General features: G+C 38.1%; 1 protein-coding gene across 1 annotated transcript in view; it reads left to right on the forward strand.

Annotated features, from left to right (window-relative positions):
* Positions 1–23,706, forward strand: part of GATB (glutamyl-tRNA amidotransferase subunit B) — a 41,453-nt gene that overhangs the window by 12,160 nt on the left and 5,587 nt on the right. Inside the window, exons 4-11 of the mRNA XM_053458735.1 lie at positions 934–1,132; positions 2,545–2,667; positions 11,449–11,562; positions 12,648–12,732; positions 13,062–13,106; positions 14,528–14,720; positions 21,645–21,778; positions 22,817–22,895. Coding sequence (XP_053314710.1) covers positions 934–1,132; positions 2,545–2,667; positions 11,449–11,562; positions 12,648–12,732; positions 13,062–13,106; positions 14,528–14,720; positions 21,645–21,778; positions 22,817–22,895 — 972 coding nt within the window. The remainder of the gene's footprint in view (positions 1–933; positions 1,133–2,544; positions 2,668–11,448; positions 11,563–12,647; positions 12,733–13,061; positions 13,107–14,527; positions 14,721–21,644; positions 21,779–22,816; positions 22,896–23,706) is intronic.

Consider the following 23,706-nt stretch of genomic DNA (forward strand, 5'->3'; position numbering starts at 1 on the left):
TAAATAATTTAGGACGACTAAAGGTTAGGTAACATTATATGTAGCTAAAAGTGATGCAAGTGTATTGCATTAGACATATAGTCAGGGAGGGTTTTTTTTAACATAACAAAAAAGTTGCAGGGTTACACCATATTTCTGCATGAAGTATTCCTTTGGATGTTTTCTTGTTACCCGGGGAAATAAATGTGCTAATATGTACACCTATATTTTCATATGGATGACCAAGCATCCCTGGACAGAAAAAAGAAACTTTGTTAGAAAGCCCAATGAAACCACCAGCCAACAGTCATGTTGAATAATTAGCTTATTTAATGACTAGGCAACAATTTGGTAAATAATATTTCCAAACAAAAAAAATTGTTTCGATGGCACATAAGACTAATGCTATAGATTTCATTGTGGTGCTTTGGGGTCATGCTGTGGCAGCCATAGGAAACATAAAATTCATAACCGGCAATTGCTACCTGACTCCTTAGTTGGCCAAATTTCTGTTTTTATTAATTATTTTCATGTTCATGGATAGTTAAGTGGGTCAACATTCCCATGAATGGTATATATGTCTGAATTTAATTCTCAGGTGTTGAAAAAAGTTATGTCAAAATCAAATAAAAAAACAGACATAAAAACATGTCCACTGAAAAACAGGAGCAAGTCATGAATTGTAATGCATTATTTTAAATGATATTTGAATGTTGCTTGAGATGTGATTGAGATTAAGTGTTGCTGTGATGCAGTAGAAAAGATTTATTTTACAAACCTTAACTTTAACAAGACTCAGACACTGTTCTTTAATAGTGCAGTCTGGGATAGAAGCCTCTGGTAACACAAAGGTCTCTAATTGAATACATTGATGACTCATATGCCAAGATACTGGATTTAATTATAAACAATGAGAAGATGAATTCCACTAACATGCTTTACAATGCAATGCAGGCTGGTTATCAAATTACTCAACAAAGGCTTCCAATCGCTGTTAATGGAAACCTGACATACCGCCATCAAGTAGGAACCAAGTGGGATCAGATGGTAACCAAAAGTGTCAGAATCAAGCAGGTCCAGTTGGAACAGGACAGTGGCAAAAGTCTACATGATGACATAAGGCGACAGACCCTCATTGACTTGAATAGAGCTGGTAAGGCACATTTGTCCAGTGACATCAATAAGGTTGGTGTCACCCCCATGGACCTTCTCCCGTACCAGACCAGATACACACAAGGTTACAAAAGTACATACACATACAGATGTACACAATCTCATACACGCACAATAATAATCACATGAACAGTCACATACATACATACATACATACACACATAGTTCAAAAGACACACAGTCTCATAGTACTTGGTATAGTGCTTAGTACATAGGACATTGCCCAGCACCCAAATTGCAGCCACAGGACATTGCCCAGCACCCAGATTGCAGCCACAGAACATTGCCCAGCACCCAGATTGCAGCCACAGAACATTGCCCGCCACACAGATTGCAGCCACAGGATGTTGCCCAGCACCCAGATTGCAGCCACAGGACATTGCCCACCACCCAGATTGCAGCCACAGGACATTGCCCAGCACCCAGATTGCATCCAAAGAAAATTGCCCACCACCCAGATTGCAGCCACAGGACATTGCCCAGCACCCAGATTACATCCACAGAACATTGCCCAGCACCCAGATTGCAGCCACAGGACATTGCCCAGCACCCAGATTGCAGCCACAGGACATGCCCTAGCACCCAGGTTGCATCCACAGGACTTGCCCTAGCACCCAGGTTGCATCCACACACTTGCTTGCCTTTAGACATACTTATATTAACATACAAACACTTTCAAAACACACACTCTCTCTGTCCGTCCTTTCTCATAATTTCTCCCCGTCTTTCTTATTATCTTCCCCTTCTCTCAGTCTCTCCCCTTTCTTTCTCCATGTTCTTACTATCCATCTCTCCCCTTGCTCTCCATACATATGTCTCTCCAAACAGGTTTTCACTGCTTAGCACCAGGATATGACAAATACCGGCGCTCAGCATCAATAGCCAGCATTAATCACAAAGGCGCAGTGAAACTGAGGTCTGTCTGAACAGACTTTGATCTCCCTTTATTTTGGGCCAGTTAGAGGGAGAGCCATGATCTCCCCAACAGGCATTGCTCCTCCAGAGGCATGCAGTCCATTCTGCCTCTAGAGGGAGATGGCCCGGTGGCAGGCACCAGTGTCCTTCCTTTTGATCTCCCCAGCACATCTGACCTCTGGGGTGTTGCACCCGCCTCAACGCCACTTTATTTGTTTATCCTTATTTGTAAATCAACCAGATCTGTGTTTGACAAAGTATTCCATGGGAAATCGTCTTTACTGTATGCTGTAAAAGTATTTCCTTCATGGTGGGCTAGATGGGCCAGTTGGCTTTTTTATGCTGTCACAATTTGTTTCTATTTTTCTACAAATAAATCTTTCAGGTTTACAATGTGTTACTGGTGTCATTTTTTTTTAATTCCCTTCTCCCTCAACTTGTCTTTGTGTCTTGCACTTACTGCTTTATATTTGCCAGGGGTTGGCCTTATGGAAATTGTCATGGAACCTGACATGAATTGTGGAGAAGAGGCTGCTGCTGCTGTGAGAGAACTTCAACTTATTTTGCAAGCCCTTGGAACAAGCTATGCAAACATGTCAGGTAAAACATTGTATTCTAAAATGTGTTTGTTAACATGATTCCTTCCACTTTTATGTTTCATTAACACACAAAGCATTTATGGTATACAGTATTACCATGTCCTGCATTCATTTCATTCAAATGTGCTATTCAACCTAGGCAAAACATAAATTATGCAGATTCCTTGAAAACTTTAAACCTTACAGCCCCAACCATGTATAGGGTACATGGTTTGCCAAAGGCCTCAAGGGTGTGGTGGTGCTTTTAAGATCCCTTTTCGATGTTTCTTTAAAAAGTTTCAGCAGCCTTCTCTTAAAGTTTTAAAGTTTCTCAACAAGTTAGGTATCGAAGGCCTGCCAGATAATGTTGTGTGGAAGGAGGGACTAGCGGATTGTATTGTGTTTAGGAAGGGGAGAGGGACAATTCTAAAGTGCTGTATAAGGAGGGGCTGCTGGATGGTGATTTGGGGGGGGTGCCATGGAGGCTTTTGGAAAGTGTGTGGGAGGGCTGAAGTGCATATACAAAAAGAAAAAAGAGAGAGACAGAAGAAACACAAAAAAGGGAGAAGAAAAAAACAGGAAAAATGTTGGTCCTTTTTTTCCGGCATTTTGCCGATAATGGCCTTTTCAGCAGATATGTTTCGCCCACATCTGTGCATCCCTACTTTCAAACAAACAGCACAAAACGGAGCGCATATACATGAGGGAAAGAAAAATAAAATACAATAGTGTAATATGTAAAAATCACAAAATAAGTATAAATATAAGAACCACTCACAAGTGAACTGAGTGTAGTGGGCTCATCAACAATCCAATGTTGGAATCTTGAGTGCTGCAAATGAAAGTAGACCAAAAATGGTGCAGTATCTTCAATAGTCGGATATGGAGAAAACGAAAATGCACTTACAATTGTGGTGGCACCACTCGGAAAGAATAGTGCATGTGCGTGTAAATAAAATGAAATAAAACCAAATATTAAAAAGTATTCGGTTTATTGTATCCCTCGACGCGTTTCGCCGATCGAACGTCGGCTTCTTCAGGAGTATTAAAATCGATATATAAAATCAAAAACATAAACCTATCTGCTTGGAAGTTCGTAAGTCCTTATGTACACTCTAAATCGCTTCCGGGTGCGTCATCGCGTTCGCCGCGCGAGAGGACGTGCCGACGTCATCCGCAACGAGATCCTTCCCGTCCGTATCATCCGTAAGTGGAGCCTTGATTCAAGGGTCCCGTGTGCAAGAGGGCGCGCCGACGTCATCTGCGGGGAAATCCCTCTTCAACTCCCATCATCCGCCGGCGGAGTCTCCACTATTACCACATGGGTCCCCAGTGTCCACCATCGGATCGACAACACCAGAGCGAACGTGTGTCCATCCTCATTAAGTCTCCTCAGGTCCTTATTAGGGACACGGAGATGTCCCACAGCAGAGGCATAAAACAATAAAATATAATATAAAATAAAATAATAAATAAATACATATCCGACTAAAAGGAGGTCCTAATTTAAAAACCAAAAAAATACAGAGTGCAAAATACAGCCATATGCTGTAATATATAGAGGAAGATATCCATAGGTAGATTCCATAATATACATGAATATACATTCAAAGAAATAAAAATATAGTGTGTGTACATTCCTTAAATATAGCGTGTAATCCAATGTGAAAGTGCTATGTGCAGTCAAATATAAAAGTGCAAAAGTGCAAAAAACTCCCTATATTCAGGGATGACTATATAAAAAGGTAAGTGAAAATAATTTTTTTTTTTTTTTTTTTTTTTTTTTTTTATATTAATCATTCATAAAAGCCAAAATATCCAGATCAATATTTAAACCCCCAGGTTTGTGTGTATGAAATTTAAAAATCCATTGTGTTTCTTTTTTAGCCAGGGCCTGATTTAAATCACCACCTCTCCAATGGGGTGAAACAAGGTCGATCCCTATTACTTTAAAATCTGCCAGGGAAAAATCCCTGCAAGTGTTACAATGTTTAGGTACACTATGTTTCTGACTTTTATTACGTATTCCACATAGATGTTCTAAGCCCCTGATTTTTAATTCCCTCGTTGTTCGCCCAATGTACTGGGCCCCACATGGACATTCCAAGAGATAAATCACATTCTTGGACTTGCAGTGAATAAAATGCCTAATGTCATATTCCTTTTTTGTATTAAAACATTTAAATCTGGTGGTTTTTTTGTCTTGTTTATAACAAGTTCTACAAAGTTTGCACCTTGCACTTTAAAATCTGCCAGGGATTTTTCCCTGGCAGATTTTAAAGTAATAGGGATCGACCTTGTTTCACCCCATTGGAGAGGTGGTGATTTAAATCAGGCCCTGGCTAAAAAAGAAACACAATGGATTTTTAAATTTCATACACACAAACCTGGGGGTTTAAATATTGATCTGGATATTTTGGCTTTTATGAATGATTAATATAAAAAAAAAAAAAAAAAAAAAAAAAAAATTATTTTCACTTACCTTTTTATATAGTCATCCCTGAATATAGGGAGTTTTTTGCACTTTTGCACTTTTATATTTGACTGCACATAGCACTTTCACATTGGATTACACGCTATATTTAAGGAATGTACACACACTATATTTTTATTTCTTTGAATGTATATTCATGTATATTATGGAATCTACCTATGGATATCTTCCTCTATATATTACAGCATATGGCTGTATTTTGCACTCTGTATTTTTTTGGTTTTTAAATTAGGACCTCCTTTTAGTCGGATATGTATTTATTTATTATTTTATTTTATATTATATTTTATTGTTTTATGCCTCTGCTGTGGGACATCTCCGTGTCCCTAATAAGGACCTGAGGAGACTTAATGAGGATGGACACACGTTCGCTCTGGTGTTGTCGATCCGATGGTGGACACTGGGGACCCATGTGGTAATAGTGGAGACTCCGCCGGCGGATGATGGGAGTTGAAGAGGGATTTCCCCGCAGATGACGTCGGCGCGCCCTCTTGCACACGGGACCCTTGAATCAAGGCTCCACTTACGGATGATACGGACGGGAAGGATCTCGTTGCGGATGACGTCGGCACGTCCTCTCGCGCGGCGAACGCGATGACGCACCCGGAAGCGATTTAGAGTGTACATAAGGACTTACGAACTTCCAAGCAGATAGGTTTATGTTTTTGATTTTATATATCGATTTTAATACTCCTGAAGAAGCCGACGTTCGATCGGCGAAACGCGTCGAGGGATACAATAAACCGAATACTTTTTAATATTTGGTTTTATTTCATTTTATTTACACGCACATGCACTATTCTTTCCGAGTGGTGCCACCACAATTGTAAGTGCATTTTCGTTTTCTCCATATCCGACTATTGAAGATACTGCACCATTTTTGGTCTACTTTCATTTGCAGCACTCAAGATTCCAACATTGGATTGTTGATGAGCCCACTACACTCAGTTCACTTGTGAGTGGTTCTTATATTTATACTTATTTTGTGATTTTTACATATTACACTATTGTATTTTATTTTTCTTTCCCTCATGTATATGCGCTCCGTTTTGTGCTGTTTGGTTGTATATACACTTTGAGGAAGAGTGGTTTTGGAAGCTGCTATCTTGAGGGAAGTATCTACTTATTTTGTTATTATTATACACGTGAGATTTTGGGTTTTTCTTTTTTCTTTTGCATCCCTACTTTCAACCTGCCCCTTCATCCCGCAAGGCGCAGGATGAATGGAACCCCCCCTTAACAGTTATTGGCTTTAGATGAGCAGCCTTGATCTCCAGAGGCTGACTATTCTATAGAACATACACTGGTTTTCCAGATGTTAGTTTCAGTATCCTTGAAACATGGTTGTTGTCAGCAACTTGGGCCTCATCTTTTACTTTTTAAGTAATCTAATCACCTATTTACCCTGCACACTTTATGTGTAACAGTATCCCCCACCAACCTGAACATTGAGCCACCAGGAGCTGGCCAGTCAGGATGTGCAGCATAAAAAGCTTGAGCAAGGCCATGTTTGTCTTTGGCAGGAACCCAGATTTTCTTACGGCTATACTCCATCCAGTCCACTATATAATGAGGGGGACCTTTCACCAAGATGTGATGTAAATGTTTAACTTACCGAGAAGGTGGTAGTTAAGTAGAACAGCTTCTGGGAGAAGTGGTAGAGGTAAATACAGTGTGTAAATTTGCACATGCATTGAATAGGCATAAAGCTATCCTGAATCTAAGACAAGAATAATGACCAACAAAGGTTTGAGTCTTTATAGCAGGATATATGAGCAGACTAGATGGGCGGAATGGTTCTTATCTGCTGTCATTTTAACTTTCTATTCAGTTAGCAGTGGTAAGCTCAAGGTGTTCTGAAACTTCCACCAAACTAATCTAGGGCTGCAACAACTAATCGATAAAATCGATAATAATCGATAATGAAATTCGTTGCCAACAAATTTAATTATCGATTAGTTAAATCGTTTTTTATCGATTATAAAATGAGGGTTTTTTCAGAGCAAATGCACTGAAAAATACCCCTCGTTTTATAACCCATTTCAGTGTGACTCACAGCAGCAGTTACTACTTACCAATCCCTCCCTGCAGTCACTGCCAATTGGCCCCGCCCCTTCCTTTTTCCCAGTCACTGCCGATTGGCCCCGCCCATTGGCATCCACACGGCTACCGTGAGTATAAAATTACCGTATTTGCTCGATTATAAGACGACCCCCCAAAATCTGAATATTAACTTAGGAAAAAAAGAAAAAGCCTGAATATAAGACGACCCTAAAGGAAAAAAGTTTTACCAGTAAATGTTAATTCATGTAAACTATTTTTTTTAATAAAAGCTATGATTGAGAAAGATATTTTTTTGTTTTTATTTCCTTGTATTTTCCAACCTGTCCCCCACATCTGCCCCCAGGCTTGCCACACCAATATGGCACTGTGGCCCATGATATGCCTTTTAACCCTCTATATGCCACTGTGCCCCATGGTATGCCTTTTGACCCCCCTATGTGCCACTCTGCCTCCAGAAATGCCTTATACTCCTATATCCCATTCTGGCATTTAGGGGGTTAAAATGCATATTATGGGGCAGAGTGGCATATAGGGAGGTATAAGGCATTCCAGGAGGCAGAGTGGCATTAAGGGAGTTAAAAGGCATTGTATAGAGCACTCTGCCTCCAGAAATGCCTTATACCCCTATATGCCACTCTGGCATTTAGGGGGTTAAAAGGCATATTATGGGGCAGGGTGGCATATAGGGAGGTATAAGGCATTTCAAGAGGCAGAGTGCTCTATTAAATGCCCCCTTAACGCCACTCTGTCTCCTGAAATGCCTTATACCTCCCTATATGCCACTCTGACCCATAATATGCCTTTTAACCCCCTAAGTGCCAGAGTGGCATATAGGGGTGTAAGGCATTCCAGAAATGCCCTATGCCCCCTTTTAACACACACACACTTACCGGTGCTTCCAATTTCCTGCTGTATTGCCGGGGCAGCGGGTTGACGTCTCCGGAAGGAGGTGGAGTTGGCAGCGAGGGTTTGTCTGCGTCCGTCGCGCATACCTTCCCCGGCTGTCAGATATCAGAGTTCCCCGCACCGGTGCAGGGAACTCTGATCTCTGACAGTCGGGGAAGGTATTCGCGACGGACGCAGACAACCCCCGCTGCTAGCCACCCCTCCTTCCGGCTGCAGCGGACGTTGTCTACACGGATCGCGTAGACGTCAACCCGCTGCCCCGGCAATACAGCAGGAAGCACCGGTAAGTGTGTGTGTGGGGGTGTTAAATGGGGGGGGTGACAGGAGGATCCAGGTCCCCTGCAGCGGTGCGGGGGATCTGGATCTTGGTCTCATAATCAGACCTCTGTTTGAGGTCTGATTAGAAGACGACCCCGATTAGAAGACGAGGGGTGTTTTTCAGAGCATTTGCTCTGAAAAAAAACCTTGTCTTATAATCGAGCAAATACGGTAATATTTGGGCTGCTGAAAGTTAGGGGAAGTGGGGGTTAATTTAGGAGCAGTTATGGTTAATGGGGTGTAGGGTTAATTTAGGGACAGTTATGGTTAATGGGGTGTTTAGGGTTAATTTAGGGGCAGTAATGGTTGATGGGGTGTTTAGGGTTAATGTAGGGACAGTTACAGTTGATGGGGTGTTTAGGGTTAATTTAAGGGCAGTTATAGTTGATGGGGTGTTTAGGGTTAATTTAGGGGCAGTTATGGTTAATGGGGTCTTCAGGGTTAATTTAAGGGCAGTTATGGTTGATGAAGTCGTTAGGGTTAATTTAGAGGCAGTTATGGTTGATGGGGTCTTTAGGGTTAATTTAGGGGCAGTTATGGTTGATGGGGTCTTTAGGGTTAATTTAGGGGCAGTTATGGTTGATGGGGTCTTTAGGGTTAATTTAGGGGCAGTTATGGTTGATGGGGTCTTTAGGGTTAATTTAGGGGCAGTTATGGTTGATGGGGTCTTAAGGATTAATTTAGGGGCAGTTATGGTTGATGGGGTCTTTAGGGTTAATTAAGGGGCAGTTATGGTTGATGGGGTCTTTAGGGTTAATTTAGGGGCAGTTATGGTTGATGGGGTCTTAAGGGTTAATTTAATGCTGAGGACTGAGGGTTAATTTAATTAATTTAATAAGGTTAAGTTGAGGTGCAGTTAGAGGTAAAGGGGGGCAAACTGAGGGGAATCTAAATCCTTGGGGCAGTGAAGATTAATCCTGTATTTCTTTATAAAATAATTGTGTCGGTGTGCTGCAAATGAGTCTGTGAATCTATGAGGGCACTATGGGATATCCAGGGAGGATGGAGTGACATATGTGGCATGTCTGGGGGTATGTGGCATATGTGGGAGGCAGTGTGGCAAGACTGGGCTCAAATGTGCATAACTGGGGGGGCAGGTTGGGAAATAAAAACAAGAAATACATTTTTATCAAAGTTTTTTTATTCTGCCGTTTGTGATTAACATCATGTTTGTTTATTAAATTATTTTAAATAAATGAAAAATGTACATTTATTTTTTTATCCGATTAATCGATTAATCGAAAAAATAAGCGGCCAACTAATAGATTATGAAAATAATCGTTAGCTGCAGCCCTAAACTAATCAGACTTAGGAATAGTGCAGATCTGGCCAAGATGTACCAGTAAGGTAAACAAATACCGGCCACATTTTTTTTCCTCTTTTTCTGCCGGCATTGTACCCTCTGCACTGAGTAACCCTAATGTTGATCCATCTTTTCTCTAAAATGTACACCCCATCTGTTCACCTCAATTTGCTGTCACTGCTAATGATCCATCACCTGGCTTTTTGTGCTCAATTTAACACAGTGGCAAGTCTACTTTAAAATTATCCGCATAGTAATAAAAAGAGATAAAACATAAATTCTTTCCACAGTTGTCACTTTCTCTAAGTGATCCTTTTTAAATTAATTTGTCACATTCAAGTTATTCTCAAGTCATCTTTTGAAGATTTGAAACAGACGTGCGTTTATGAAAACCTTTTTGCAACTACCTTGTCAGCTTGTAAAAAAATGCTGCTGTGTCATGTTACATTTGTTTGTTTTAACACTTATAAATTAATAATTATATTTTTTTCTCACCATTTGCAACAAATGGTTACAGATGCTGTTGAAAAAGTATGCAGTGTCTATGACTACAGTCATACATTTGAAATCTTTGAAGAATGTCTTATTATCCTTATGCCTTTTGTCTAATTGGAAGATATAAATGTTGCAGCAGAATGTTATACAGAAAGAAGATGCTTCACCAACTTGAAAAGCATCTTGAGCCAGATTAATGATGTCTAGCCAATGATGACATTTGTTAAACAGGTTCGCTCAGACCAGTCAGATCTTTAATTTGCAAAAATTACCTTTTCTCTTGAGTGGATAGCTTAAAAATCGTCTCATTTCTGATTTCAGAATTTGATGCAAATTAATTCCCTGCCCGCTCCAGCTGCACTCTGATCTAACCAACCCCTCCAGATCCACTTTTATCTTCCCACACCCTTCCTGCAGAGCAGAGCTCTGACCTGCCTTCTCCAGTGCCCATCTGATCCCTCCCTTTCTTCCCCCCTCTGGGTCCAGCCACCCTCTGCTTTGACCCACCCCTGTCACTTCCATAATGAATAATTAAATTGTTAGGTGTGGTCATGTTCATTTAATAAAATTAATTTGATATATTTCATTTTTACTTATCTGTATCTTATGTTTAAAATGTTACTGCCGACATTCTGTAAGCTGGGTCACCTGGCAGTGCGAAGTATGACTCCTATAAAATGTAGCAATACGAAATTGGTGTTGTTGGATGACATCCAAGGAAATCTATTGTAGGTTCCAAATGATGAAAAGTAAGGAGGGAAAGGGTGATTTGAGGGAAATGATTAAAAGGAATGTAGGTAAGACTTTATAAGTAAGTTGAGGGGAGGGAGGAAGGAAGAGAGAAGGGGGAGATAGAGAAAGGAATGAGAAGATATATATATATTCTGTAGACTTACTATGCCTAGGTTGGCAGTTCTAGGGGGATGCTAGCCCATCTGCTGCAAAGCAAACAGAGATGCTCCCTGTATCTTTAAAATACAATGCGCCAGGAAATGACATCCTCACTGCTCTGGGACTGCAGAGTTTTTCTTTTTTTAATAAAACTTAACACGCTGCTTCAGCCACACTACTTCCCCCTCATCTCCCAAATGAGAAGGTAGAGTGGCCCGTGCAGAGAATATCTTATTTTCATAATAATTCCTGTTCCTTCATTTTCAGATGCTCCAGAGATGTCAAAATCATAAATGATAAACCTTATTTATTTATTATTCTTGTCACTTTAGAGGGTCAAATGAGAGTTGATGCAAACATTTCAGTTCACCAACCAGGAGAGCCATTTGGAGTGAGAACTGAAATTAAGAACCTCAATAGCGCCCGTTTCCTGTCCAAAGCAATAGGTGAGTATCATGTTTAGTAACCATCAAGTTCAACTTTGCTGTTTTTTTTTAATCAATTCAGTTATAAATTTTCTTCAATAGAGTTCTTTTTACATGAGTACAGACAACTACCGTAAGCATTCTTCCTTTACAGCAGTACTATGTATGTACGCGTGCATGTGTGTATATATATATATATATATATATATATATATATATATTCTGTGGTTTTCCATATGAGGACATAGTAATCATCTGTTCCTTAGCAGGTCTAAAAAAAAAAAAAAAAATAGGTAAAGATAATCTGATGAACAACAGCACATGACATTTTACACTGTGTCATGATTTGTTCAACAAAAATAAAGCTAAAATGGAGAAGCCATATGTGAAAAACTAAGTACACCCTTACTGCTTCAACAGGAAATAAGATGCTAAGTAGCAGACAGGTGCTAGAATACTTCTAGAGACTAGAATACTTGACTCTAGTCTCTAGAAGTATCATTGACTCTAGAAGTATTCTAGCACCTGTCTGCTACTTAGCATCTTACTTCCTGTGGAAGCAGTAAGGGTATACTTAGTATGCAGAGGAGTTCATGGTTGACTCAATGACTGCAATGTTTCCAGGTCCTGTGGCTGTAAAACAAGCCCAAATCATCACCCCTCCACCAGTGCTTGACAGTTGGTATGAGGTGTTTGTGCTGATATGCTGTGTTTGGTCTCTAGAATACTCAAGTAAAACCTTGATGAACTAAAGCAACGTTGTAAAGAAAAATGGGTCAAAATTCCTTCACAACGATGTGAAAGACTGATATAGTCATACAGAAAAACGATTAGTTATCGCTGTTAAAGGTGGTTCTACAAGCTATTAAATCATAAGGTTAACTTTTTTTCACGCATGGCTTCTCCAGTTTGGCTTTATTTTTGTTAAATAAATCATGACACGGTGGAATATGTCATGTGTTGTTTATCTTTGGTTGTATTTACCTAACTTTTAGACCTGCTAAGGAACAGATGATTGTTATGTCCTGATATCTTTCTTTTTCATGTGACTGTGTGTGTATGTATGTATGTATGTATATATATATAAAATTTATTTTTTCCCTCAGATTATGAAATTCAAAGGCAAATCAACATACTTGACAATGGAGGAACAATTCTGAATGAAACCAGATCATTTGATCATAAACTTGGGTAAGAATAGATACGTATCTGTGTAAGTACATATCAAGTATTCGAAAGTTCAAGAATATATATACGGGGCCTCCATGCATGTATATTTCAGTTCCAGTTGTTGAGTGAAAGATGATTTTTGCTAATGCCATCCATATCTGAGATTTGTTTGCAGAACAAGGAACTGAAAAAAATGTAAATATGACATTGACTGACTGCTTATCTAGCTCCAAGACCTGCAAATTGCATTAGGACATGGCAGCTAGATGCATTTTTCATTTCCTTATAGCAATCTTTCCATAGCACATATTATGTTAATCTAATTTGGGGTGTTTTCTCACGTTTTACAGGTCCACCATACCAATGAGAGATAAAGAAGGAAAACAAGATTACCGGTTGGTAAATTTGTAACTCTGTTTAATAATATATAGATAACGTCACTGACTGTGCCAGTGCATTCAAATTAAAGGAATATAATCTATTGTCAGGAAAACAGAGGTTTGTGGAATTAAAAACTTGGGAATTGCAGGGGTTTCATGCATACACTGGATAATGTGTAGTGCTTTAGCTGCATGGTTTGGTCCGTAAGACTGATTAAAAGAAATTTGTTGGCATAGAAAAAACAAAAACTTATTGTCTACTGTTAAACCACACCATTTCGATTTTTTTAACAAGTTAAAGTTTGATGACTGTCTTGCCAAAATCAACTGTATCTGCCAAACTGCATGATGTATGTATGTATGTATGTATGTTTGTGTAAGTAAATGTGTCTATGCATGTAAGTAAGTGTGGTTATATGCTTGTGTGCAGTACCCCTGGGGTTAGGCACCACCAAGCAATGTTGGCACTGCAACTTGGTTTCATGCAGATAAATGGTATATAGTCATAGGAGTTATGCTGTACCAGCTTCTGTGTCTGGCTCACTATATAATTATAGGAGTCATGCTGTACCACCATCTGTATCTGTCTCACTATATAATTATAGCACTCATGCTGTAGCATTGTTTGTGTCTCTATCACTATACAATGATAGGAGTCATGCTGTACCACCATGTGTGTCTGGCTTGCTATATGATACGAATCATTCTGTACCACCATCTGTGTCTGGCTTGCTATATAATAATAGGCGTCATGATGTATATTTTCTCTTAATAAAAATGAGTGCGGCCCACACACACATACATTTCTGATGAAAAAACTTGGACACTCCTGCGGTAGGACAAGCTGCTTAAGCATTGTCCACTCTCAGCTGAACTCATCTCACAATTTTTACATATTATATTCAAAATAGATTATGGTTATCAAATGCTTGAATTGTCACTTTAATAGACCATACATTTTACGGTTCAAGTTGCTTTTTGTTTACAAATTCCAAACTGTATCAATGTTTATAATAGTAGAAGGTGTAAACCATCGGACCAGTCATTGCCTTTCGTTATTTTTCTCCTCCATCAAGTTATTCTTTCCTCCTTGTTATTTTATGGTCTCCTTTGGGGTAGTGTAAAGGAGATAATTTAGGACAGGATGTTGATTATATATATTGCAGTTTCTTCAACCTTATCACATATATTTTCTTTCCAGATGAGAAGAAGAAACCCTTACATTTAATCTAAATAACCAACTGAATAAAAACAATTAACAGAAGCAGTAGTTAGTTTATAGTTTTAATAATTATTTTAGCTGTGCCAAAGGATGTGAATGTGACAGTTCCCCTTTAAGTTCCTTAACCAAGTTAACCTCTACACGTCTGCAAACACTTTAACAATGTAAATCCATTTTTTCTGTTTTGTCCATTTTCTATTCCACTTTCTTCTAGCTTTATGCCGGAACCAAACCTTCCTCCTCTAATACTTTATGATTCAAACTCATTGCCTCCTGCTAACGTGGGTCCTGAACAAGTTGTTAACATTGACTTGATTAAGAAAAAGATGCCAGAACTCCCCAGTGTCATCCGTGAAAGGGTTGTTGAGCAATATGGAATATTACCAGAGCACAGTTATACCTTGGTGGTAAGTGCTTGCTGTATTTATATATATATATATATATATATATATATATATACATACAGTTTTTAATGAAGAGAAATTATTTATTAGGAATGTTACCAATGTTATGTGGTAAATTAATTCTCATGTCTTAAATTCACAACAGTGAGGAATCAAGGATTATGAATATGATCTATGAGTGAAATATTTTTCATCTACAAAATAGATGAAATGTTGTATAAATAATGAAAGAGGTGTATTATGAATGTCTCCCCTCCTGGTTTAGTGAATATACCCTGATATGTTTCAGCCCATGATTTGCAGGGAATTCTACAGAAGTAAAAATGTCTTATAGTTACATCTCACTGAGTTGCAATAAAAAAAAATCAACTCTTATAAATGTTTATAGATCAACATCACCTTTGGTGTACATAAACCTTTGCACACAGTCTCTGCTATAGTTAACACCTAGCCTATATTTCATTGAACATTTATTAACCCTTGTATGGCATTTCATCATAACCTAAAACAATTATGGTCTCGATGATAATTTTGTTTAAAAAGTGTTTCATATTTTGAAGAATATGTTTTTTTTTTCTAAAAGTAATTTTGCTTTAATGGGACTTAATTTAAGTGGATTTAACTCTCTGCTCTGAAACGTGGTTCATAGAGCCTTCCACTTCCAACTCTTTCCATCAAAGTCTGTTTATTGTTTCAAAATGTCAAAACTATGCTAGAGCCTGGCGCAGTACACCCAAATCTGAATCACCGAAAGCAGGAGCTCAGTAACCAACAAAAGCCCAACAAAGGTGAAAATGCTAGCTATCGTAAAAAGTGAAGTAATTTAGTATATTTAATATAATTATTATGGATACAGTTTGTGTTTTGTCCTCACCTCTTTATAGCTGTGAGCAATGTCTAATGTCTTTAAGCACATTTAAAGTCTTCTAAAACAGAAAGCACGCATAAACGTCCTTCCAGTAAGATTTTTATGCAGTCCTCACTGTGGAAGCAAGTGAAGAACAATTGTATAAAATGCCCTGACAATATTTATGTGAAGGCAGGTAAAATGTCCGGGTTGGAAAATATAATTCTGAATAAATAATGAAAGACATTGAACAAATTTAATAACAACAAATTATGGTTTCCAGAAATCAATTATAGTGTTGTTCCATATTTAATGAAGTTAAAAAAAGACATCGGGTCTATCAAGTTCAAACCTTTTAAGGACATTCTCTAATTATGTAGATCTAGATAAAGGCCAATTTCGCCTTAGGGAGTATAAAAAGGTTAATTCATGACTTCAGTAGGTATTCACTTTTTTCCCTGGATTAACCCCTTGATGACAATTGCCGGTCCGGGCACGTCACTCAAAATCGTGACGATTATGACAATTGACGTGCCAGGACCGGCACGTCTTTAAACGGGTGAAAAAATCGATCCGTGATCGATTTTTTCACTCAAACGGTGTTGCTCTAATGCCTCGACATCGAGGCATTGAGCAACACCAAAAAAAACATTCACGGCCCCCCCCGATCGCTCCTAGGAGCAAAAAAAAAAAAATGTTTGAAAGACTGCACGTCTTTCAAACATGGCGATCGCGAGTCGCTTCCTTTGCTTAGCTGGTGTTGCTAAGATGCCTCAGTATCGAGGCATCTTTGCAACACCTGTTTAGCAAAGGAAGCGACTCGCGATCGCTTCCTAAATGCTTAACTTACCTTCCCGGTGCCGGTGTCTTCGAAACACACGCGGTGTTTCAAGATGGCGGCGCCCATCAAGCCGGGGGGCGGAGCCTGATGACATCATCGGGGGGGTTGCTGGATGTCATGGACATCCAGTGAATAGCACCCCTAGTGGTCAGATCACTCATAAGAGTGATCATTATTTGCTAAATCAAAGGCAATGTTTTCTAAACATTGCCTTTGATCAGTATTGGATCTGCCTCCCTCCCTCACTTGCTTCTAGTGAGGGAGAGAGACAGATCAGTGTGTATTCCCAATAATATATATATATATATATATATATATATATATATATATATATATATATATATATTGATCCAAAGGCTCTTATAAGAGCCACCCATTTAATATTAACCCCTTCATTGCCATTGATCACTGCATAAACAGTGATCTTGCATAGTGGCAATTGTTTTTGGGGTTTTTTTTACTTTTTTTTTACTTTTTTTTTTTTTTACTTTTTTTTACTTTTTTTTTTTACATTTTTGTAGGTTTTTTTTATTTTTATTAGGACCATTAACCCTTTCCTTCCCCACTATTTTTGCTGCAATTGTTACCATGCAGCGGTATACGGCTGAGGAGGCATGTTCCAAATGTGGCCCTTTTGCCCCCAAACAATCTGACAAACCCATGCATGTGGGGTATCAATGTACTCAGGAGATGTTGCTGGACACATATCGGGGTGTTGTGTGACAGCAACATATACCAGGAGCTGTAATTTCACACCTGAAGTACAAAGTATGTGAAAAAAACACCAAAAACAATTACTATCACAAACTTTGACAAGGGTTGGTGGTAGGATTAGTGCATGGAAAGGGTTAAACTATCAGCATCTAAAATACCCTGGGGTGTCTAGTTTTCAAAAATATATGGTTTGGTGGGGTAAATTTAATTTGCTGGCTTCAAAGATGCCCCAAATACCACATAGAGACAGAATTACCAGATTCAGAGAAAAATGGTTTTGAATTAGCAAAACGCTACTTGTACTTATTGCCCCATAACGTGTAGAAGAAAGCAAAAAAACATAAAAACATTGGGTATTTCTAAACTCGGGACAAATAGTAGAATCTATTTAGCAGGTTTTTTCAGTAGTTTTTTATGATGAATAAAAGATTTTTCAAATAAAAGTGAGAAAATGTGTTTTTTTTTTCAATTTTTCGTCATATTTTAATATTTTTATTATAGGAAATTACATCATATGAAAAAAATTTTGGTGTCTGAAGAAAGCCCTTCTTGTCCTGAAAAAAACAATATATAACTTGTGTGGGTTTAGTAAATGGGTTAAGAGAAAATTACAGCTAAACACAAACACCGCAGAAACGATAAAACAGCCATTGTCACGAAGGGTACAAAAAGGAAAATCAGCCTTTGTCACGAAGGGGTTAATTGAAATCAGATTGCTGAAAAGTATCCTCCCTAGTCCAACTTTTTCTTTAAAGTTTTCATATTATCTAGCCTCAAAACTAGTAATGCATTCCAGAGGTTTACTGTAAAGAATTCCTTCCCATTGTTAAGTTGGAAGTGGTGTTCTTCCAATCTTAGATGGTGGCCTCTTGTAATTTGCTCAGTCCATGGGATGAGCAGTGCCTCTAAAAAAACATTGTACTGACCTGACACTTGTTATGAGATGGCTACTTTAAATGTATTAGTCCATTGTGTAGTCTCTCCAAATGTAAAATAGCTTTCTTTTGGATTGGTATCCATAACTGTATAACTGAGGTCAAACCAGCATTTTGCATTGCTGCACAAAAACAAATATTTCATGTGTGTCCCTTTATGATAAAATTACCCACAAAAAGTCCCAAATCAATTTACACTCACATTGATTGCATTTTAAGAACAAAAGTTAAAATTTGTCATCAAGCAAAAACTCGTTACCACAACTTTCTACATACTATAGAAACACAGAGACAAAAATTAGGTTAAGTGCCACTTCTTATAATTAATCCTATTTTTTTCTTCACATGTTTTCTGCAAGATTTTGTGGAGCTCCCCTGTTGAACACCTGTATTATATTTTAGGCTTTGGGTAAACTTTAAATAGGGTCTGTATTATTCGTCCCAAGATATAAACAGTAATATTTGTGTGCACTTTTCATGCCCTTTTATCTTTAGTATATAACCACTGAATGTGTTATTAATCCACTTTTTATTTTACACTTATTTACACAAAACAACATTGATAGAACTAGGCATTTTATTTCTTAAATGGAACCCAAATAGCTAAATGTATTAAGGATTGTAAATGTATAACGATAATATCCCTTTCAGTACATATAAAGAGACTGTTTTTACACATGAGCTATTAGAGAGAAGGCTCCTTATGAACTTTATTATTTATTGACATGATATATTTGGTTTAATGATAGTGTTTCTATTATTTCGTCATATATTTCCCCTTTACGTCTTATCCAAATATACATGTTTATTCTTAAACCCATGAGCTCATACACAAAACATTGTTAAGGACACAGTGCATTAACAAGAGCTAACCCCTGTTGTGTTTGAACTGCCGGAAGAGTTGAGTCAGCCCGGCAAGTGTAGTGAAGTCAGTAATGTAGAATGTTTCATCTCCCCTGATTTTATCAGCAACCCACAGTTTAGTGAATGAACCATTATTGACTTATTTCAGTAGAAGCAGTTTCTTGTAAACGTCATCTTACAGTATAATTGTGCCGCTTTGGTAGGAATCTATACGCTGCATTTGAAGTTGCCTTCACTTTCGTTTCCAGAACTAATTTTAGTTTTACTTATATGCCATAATTAACATACAAAATAAAAATATCCTTTAAACGTGTCCATCCGTATTTATTTATTTGGCCGTAGAGCATGGATTCTCTCACCCACCACTTAAGTATCTGATTGCTGCCTTATATAACAGAGAGGAGGGGAGTATGAAACTTTCATTAGATATAAGAAATTTTGTCTCGACCAGGAAGCTCATCTGAAATATTTATCACTCCCAGAATGTCTTCAATTAACCCATGGTCAACTCATTTTTTCACTCATTAGATTGCTGAATAACTACATAGGATTTTAAAAAAAACAACAAAATAGAGTTTTACGGTTGATTATAGATCAAACAATCTTTGTCCTGGCTTTTCTCCTACTCCTATTTAATTCCTGCAGCTAGATTATCAAACGACTACATCAAAGAAAAGATAAGACAACAATATTAGGCAGGAGATGAGAATCGGTAGATACATCTCTGTCCTTTTTAACCTTCTAAGTTACTTCAAATACTTTTAATATATGGTCATTATATAAATAGACATGTATATAATTCAGGGTAGCCTTGAGAGTTTTCTGAGGCCTTTCATGGTAGCGCTGCGTAGATTGTTGGCGCTATATAAAAAAAAGTTAATAATATCCCATTGTCGTATTTATTTAAAAAATTTAATTTGAAGTCTTTTTGTTTTGTCTTTAGATTATACAATCTGGTGAGCAGTTTAAATATGCCATCATATGAATCATATGAATAACGCACATGTTTAGTCTGTGTCACATAAAAAAAAGATAATGTTAACTACATTGTTTCCATTCCAAACACTCCCCAAAAAAGGCTGCGGAAATATTAAAACTACTAGAGCCAAATTTGTATGTTAACGCAATGCTATCATGTGTGAAAACAAAATGAAGAACCTGAGCATAAATAGACAGCAGCTCTTTGCCTCAATCGTGTATGATTGTCATGTGCCTTCTGTACAGTTGCGTTTCCGTTACTGTGGCTTTAGTTTGATGTTTCCTCCTTTCCTCTGATTTATGTCTGTTTTCCTTCTGTTCCAGCTGTGCTCATTGTGTTTACTGCCTCTCAGTCCATTAACTGGACAGATTTTGCATGCAGTAGTGATTTTCACCCACATTTCATTGCAATTGCAAGTTGCATAGTCTGCAGAATGACTTAGTATGTTACTTTGGATAGGATATTATATAGTGTATATTCCTTATCTAACAGAAGATTAGTCAGCACAAAAATGTGTTTACATAACTTGAAAATATACTCTTTTTTTCTATCCGTTTGCAAGAGCAGTGCAGGATCTCAGGGTTCCCCCTCAAAATAAAAACGCAAAGTCAAGGAAACTCGAGGGCAAGATTTGAAAACCATTGCTATAGAGATCCGTTGTCATGTTGCTCTTTTTTGCCTGAATGGAGTTTTCTGCATCTATATATTGTGTTTAACCTATTTTTATCCAAGCATTTTAAATGTATTTAATCAAAACAAATGTTGAACGCACAATCCTTGTTTGCTGTTCATGCGACCATGGACCTTGCCATTGGACTGGCAGGGTTCAACTTTTCATAGCTGTTCCCCTATCTACATCTCCTCACGTATCTCCTTATACACATCTTACACATCATATACATCGTACACAGTAACTGGAGCCTCCAACCATAAAGTAGGGGAACTAAGGGCATATTTCGGGCATGTGGGGGGCATATTTCGGGCATGTGGGGGGCATATTTCGTTGCCCCTTCTTTCAGCTACTTTGGACACTTCACAGACAGGGAAACCTGGGTTCTCCTGCAGCATGCCCATGCCACAAAGCTCAATTAAGTTGAAAAGCAGCAAAATAGAGCTATACAGAGCTTATTTCTTCATTTTTTTTTAACTAGCTTCATATTACATTCAAAATATTAATACAGTTTATAAAATACCACTCCGAGCATGACACATATCACAGCTGCTGTTAGCTGCAGAACTTTTTGGAACCTAGCAATACCTCTACGTTGACGATCTTTGCCTATTCTGTGCACTAATCTCTACCTCATGCTTGTATGCAAGACTTCTCAAGGACTAGCCATTATTCTTTGGCATGCCATACCCCAATGTGTTGTACTTCTGTGGGACAGTCTATCAACTGGCAACACCTGTCCTTCTGCTTCCTCTCCTTTCCTAGGCTCACTCCTGCTGTGAGGAGCCCCCCTATACCCTCACAGCTAAGTCTGCTAATACTATTTTAATATTTACACTGTGGGTGGCTGCCCTACCTCAAACATTTTTACCTTCATCTTATGTGTAATATACCCCCACTGCCTTGTAGATAGGTTGTAAGGTTTTTGATCAGAGCCCATCTCACCTTTATTTTTATATGATGTCTCATTGTACAGTGGTATGGAAAATGATGATGCTACGTAAGTCAATAAATTATAGAATGTGATTTTAATCTTTTTTTTTTTCCTTGACGTCTTTTTTTTCTTCTTTGTTCTAGAATGAGGATGGATTACAAGACTACTTTCAGACTGTGGTGAAATTGACCAACATTGACCCTAAGAAGATGATTGGATGGATAATAAAGGATTTGCTTAGTCACTTGAGACTTCACAATCTTACTGTCCAACAGAGGTGGGATGTAATTTTTATTGAATTAATTTCCCTGCATCAATTAATTTGTGTTCTAGCAAATGTATTATTTTGGTGGCAGAGCTCTGTGTTTTTGAAATGTCAGATAAGATCAGAGGAAATTGCAGTTGTAACAGACATTCTGGAGCATATTTCATGTAACTATGTGTAAAGAATCCAGTTAAATGTCACCCATTGTCTGTGGAATAGCACAGTACTGTGCCATGTTGGAAATGTATAGTGAAAAGTAGTGAAAATTGTAGGAAGCGAGGAGCACTACTATAGCAGTAGAAAGGGGTGTGATTTAAAAATTGTGTATGGGACAACTTTTATTCAGCATTGAATACCAAGGAATGCCTCCCTAGTATGTGTCTTTGGCAATCCACAAGTTATTTTTAATAAACTGCTCCGTCATTGCAGACACCTTCTTTCTTGCTCCATTTGACTTTGTGATATTCACCATAGGCCAAGGCCTAAAGCAGCAGTTACAGGGAGGGTGGCAGCCCCTTGCAGCAAAACTGCTCAATGGGCCAATCAAGGGAGATCTTTGATCTCCCTAACCAGCCCATTTACACTATGGAGGATATGCCGACTCGGCACAGCCTCCATAGACTGCATTAGAAGGCACTGCACGCCTTTAAGACACAGAGCGCTGAAATATGGTGCCTAGGAAAGCAAATATATCTCTGTCTATGGTTGTCCTTCAAATTCAGCAACATCAAGGCTTACACAGTACTCTAAAGTTGACACCACCCACTCCTCTGTCTGTTCCCACATATTTCTCACCTTTTTTCTTCACTCTAGATCGAAGGTGATCGCCTATACTATAATTTAATCACCAGATCAGGAAGGTCTGTTAAATCTAACAATTTTCTGGATATTCGAACAATTTTCAAATATGGCACAAATGTAATTTCCAAAACTTTAACAGCCAAATCCTGCAATGAATCCTGTGTCTTATATTTAGGTAGAGTTTGTAGATGGAAAACAGAGATTGAGGGGTTAAGAAACTGTCACTTACTCTGTATTTTCTATTCCTAGCCCAGTCAAAGCAGTGTCATTAGCTGAACTTCTGACCCTTTTAGAGAATGGGGACATCTCCTCTTCAGCTGCTAAACAGGTATGTGTGCCAAACAACTGTCAGCCATAAATATATTATTGCTGAATTAATAAAATAATGTATTCACCATCAAATATTGTTGGAAATAACAAAGTCACCTGTGAAGACATGCTGCAATCATAATAGGATCACCTAGGTTCTCCTAGAAGTTACGTAAAGTTGCAACTCTAAAAATAACATGCAAATGTATTATATATGTAATAATAAACTATTAGGGAGTAGGAGGAAAGAGTTCTATCTTATAAAACAATGTGCGGTGCTGTATTGATTGCAAATTGTGAAGGAAGAATAATTGTACATACACAATTTAAACTGCTTGCAGTGGCAAGACAGACTTATATTGCACAAAAAAACATGACAGTCTATTAATATAGGCCATTAAAATACCATAAGAAATGTTTCCACTGCATTCCAAAATTCATCCACATATCAGCCTGTATGATAAAGCAGACAGAAGCCCAGAATGCCTCCCATTCCCACTAAAACCTTTAAATATAGTCTGGTCATAACAAAAGATTACTGTCGCTATGATTTGAACACTTTATTTAGCTGATGAAGCCATTAAATGTAAGTCTACAGATGGTTTCTGTCCTGCCTGAAAGGTCCCATGCTACACTGTTTTTTTCATGGGATGTTTATTTTTAGTTGAGTGTCATCCATACTGGGTAGGATTGAAAACATTGGATTTATATCTATTTGTGTCTTTATTCTGGTTGTCAGCTGCTCTATCATTGAATCATTAGCTGAACATTTAAATATGATGCAGCGTTATGTAGTAAATTATTAAATGGCAAACTCACTGTCTTTCTTT

This window comes from Spea bombifrons, chromosome 1 (genome assembly GCF_027358695.1).
Source record: "Spea bombifrons isolate aSpeBom1 chromosome 1, aSpeBom1.2.pri, whole genome shotgun sequence".
Lineage (NCBI taxonomy): Eukaryota > Metazoa > Chordata > Amphibia > Anura > Pelobatidae > Spea > Spea bombifrons.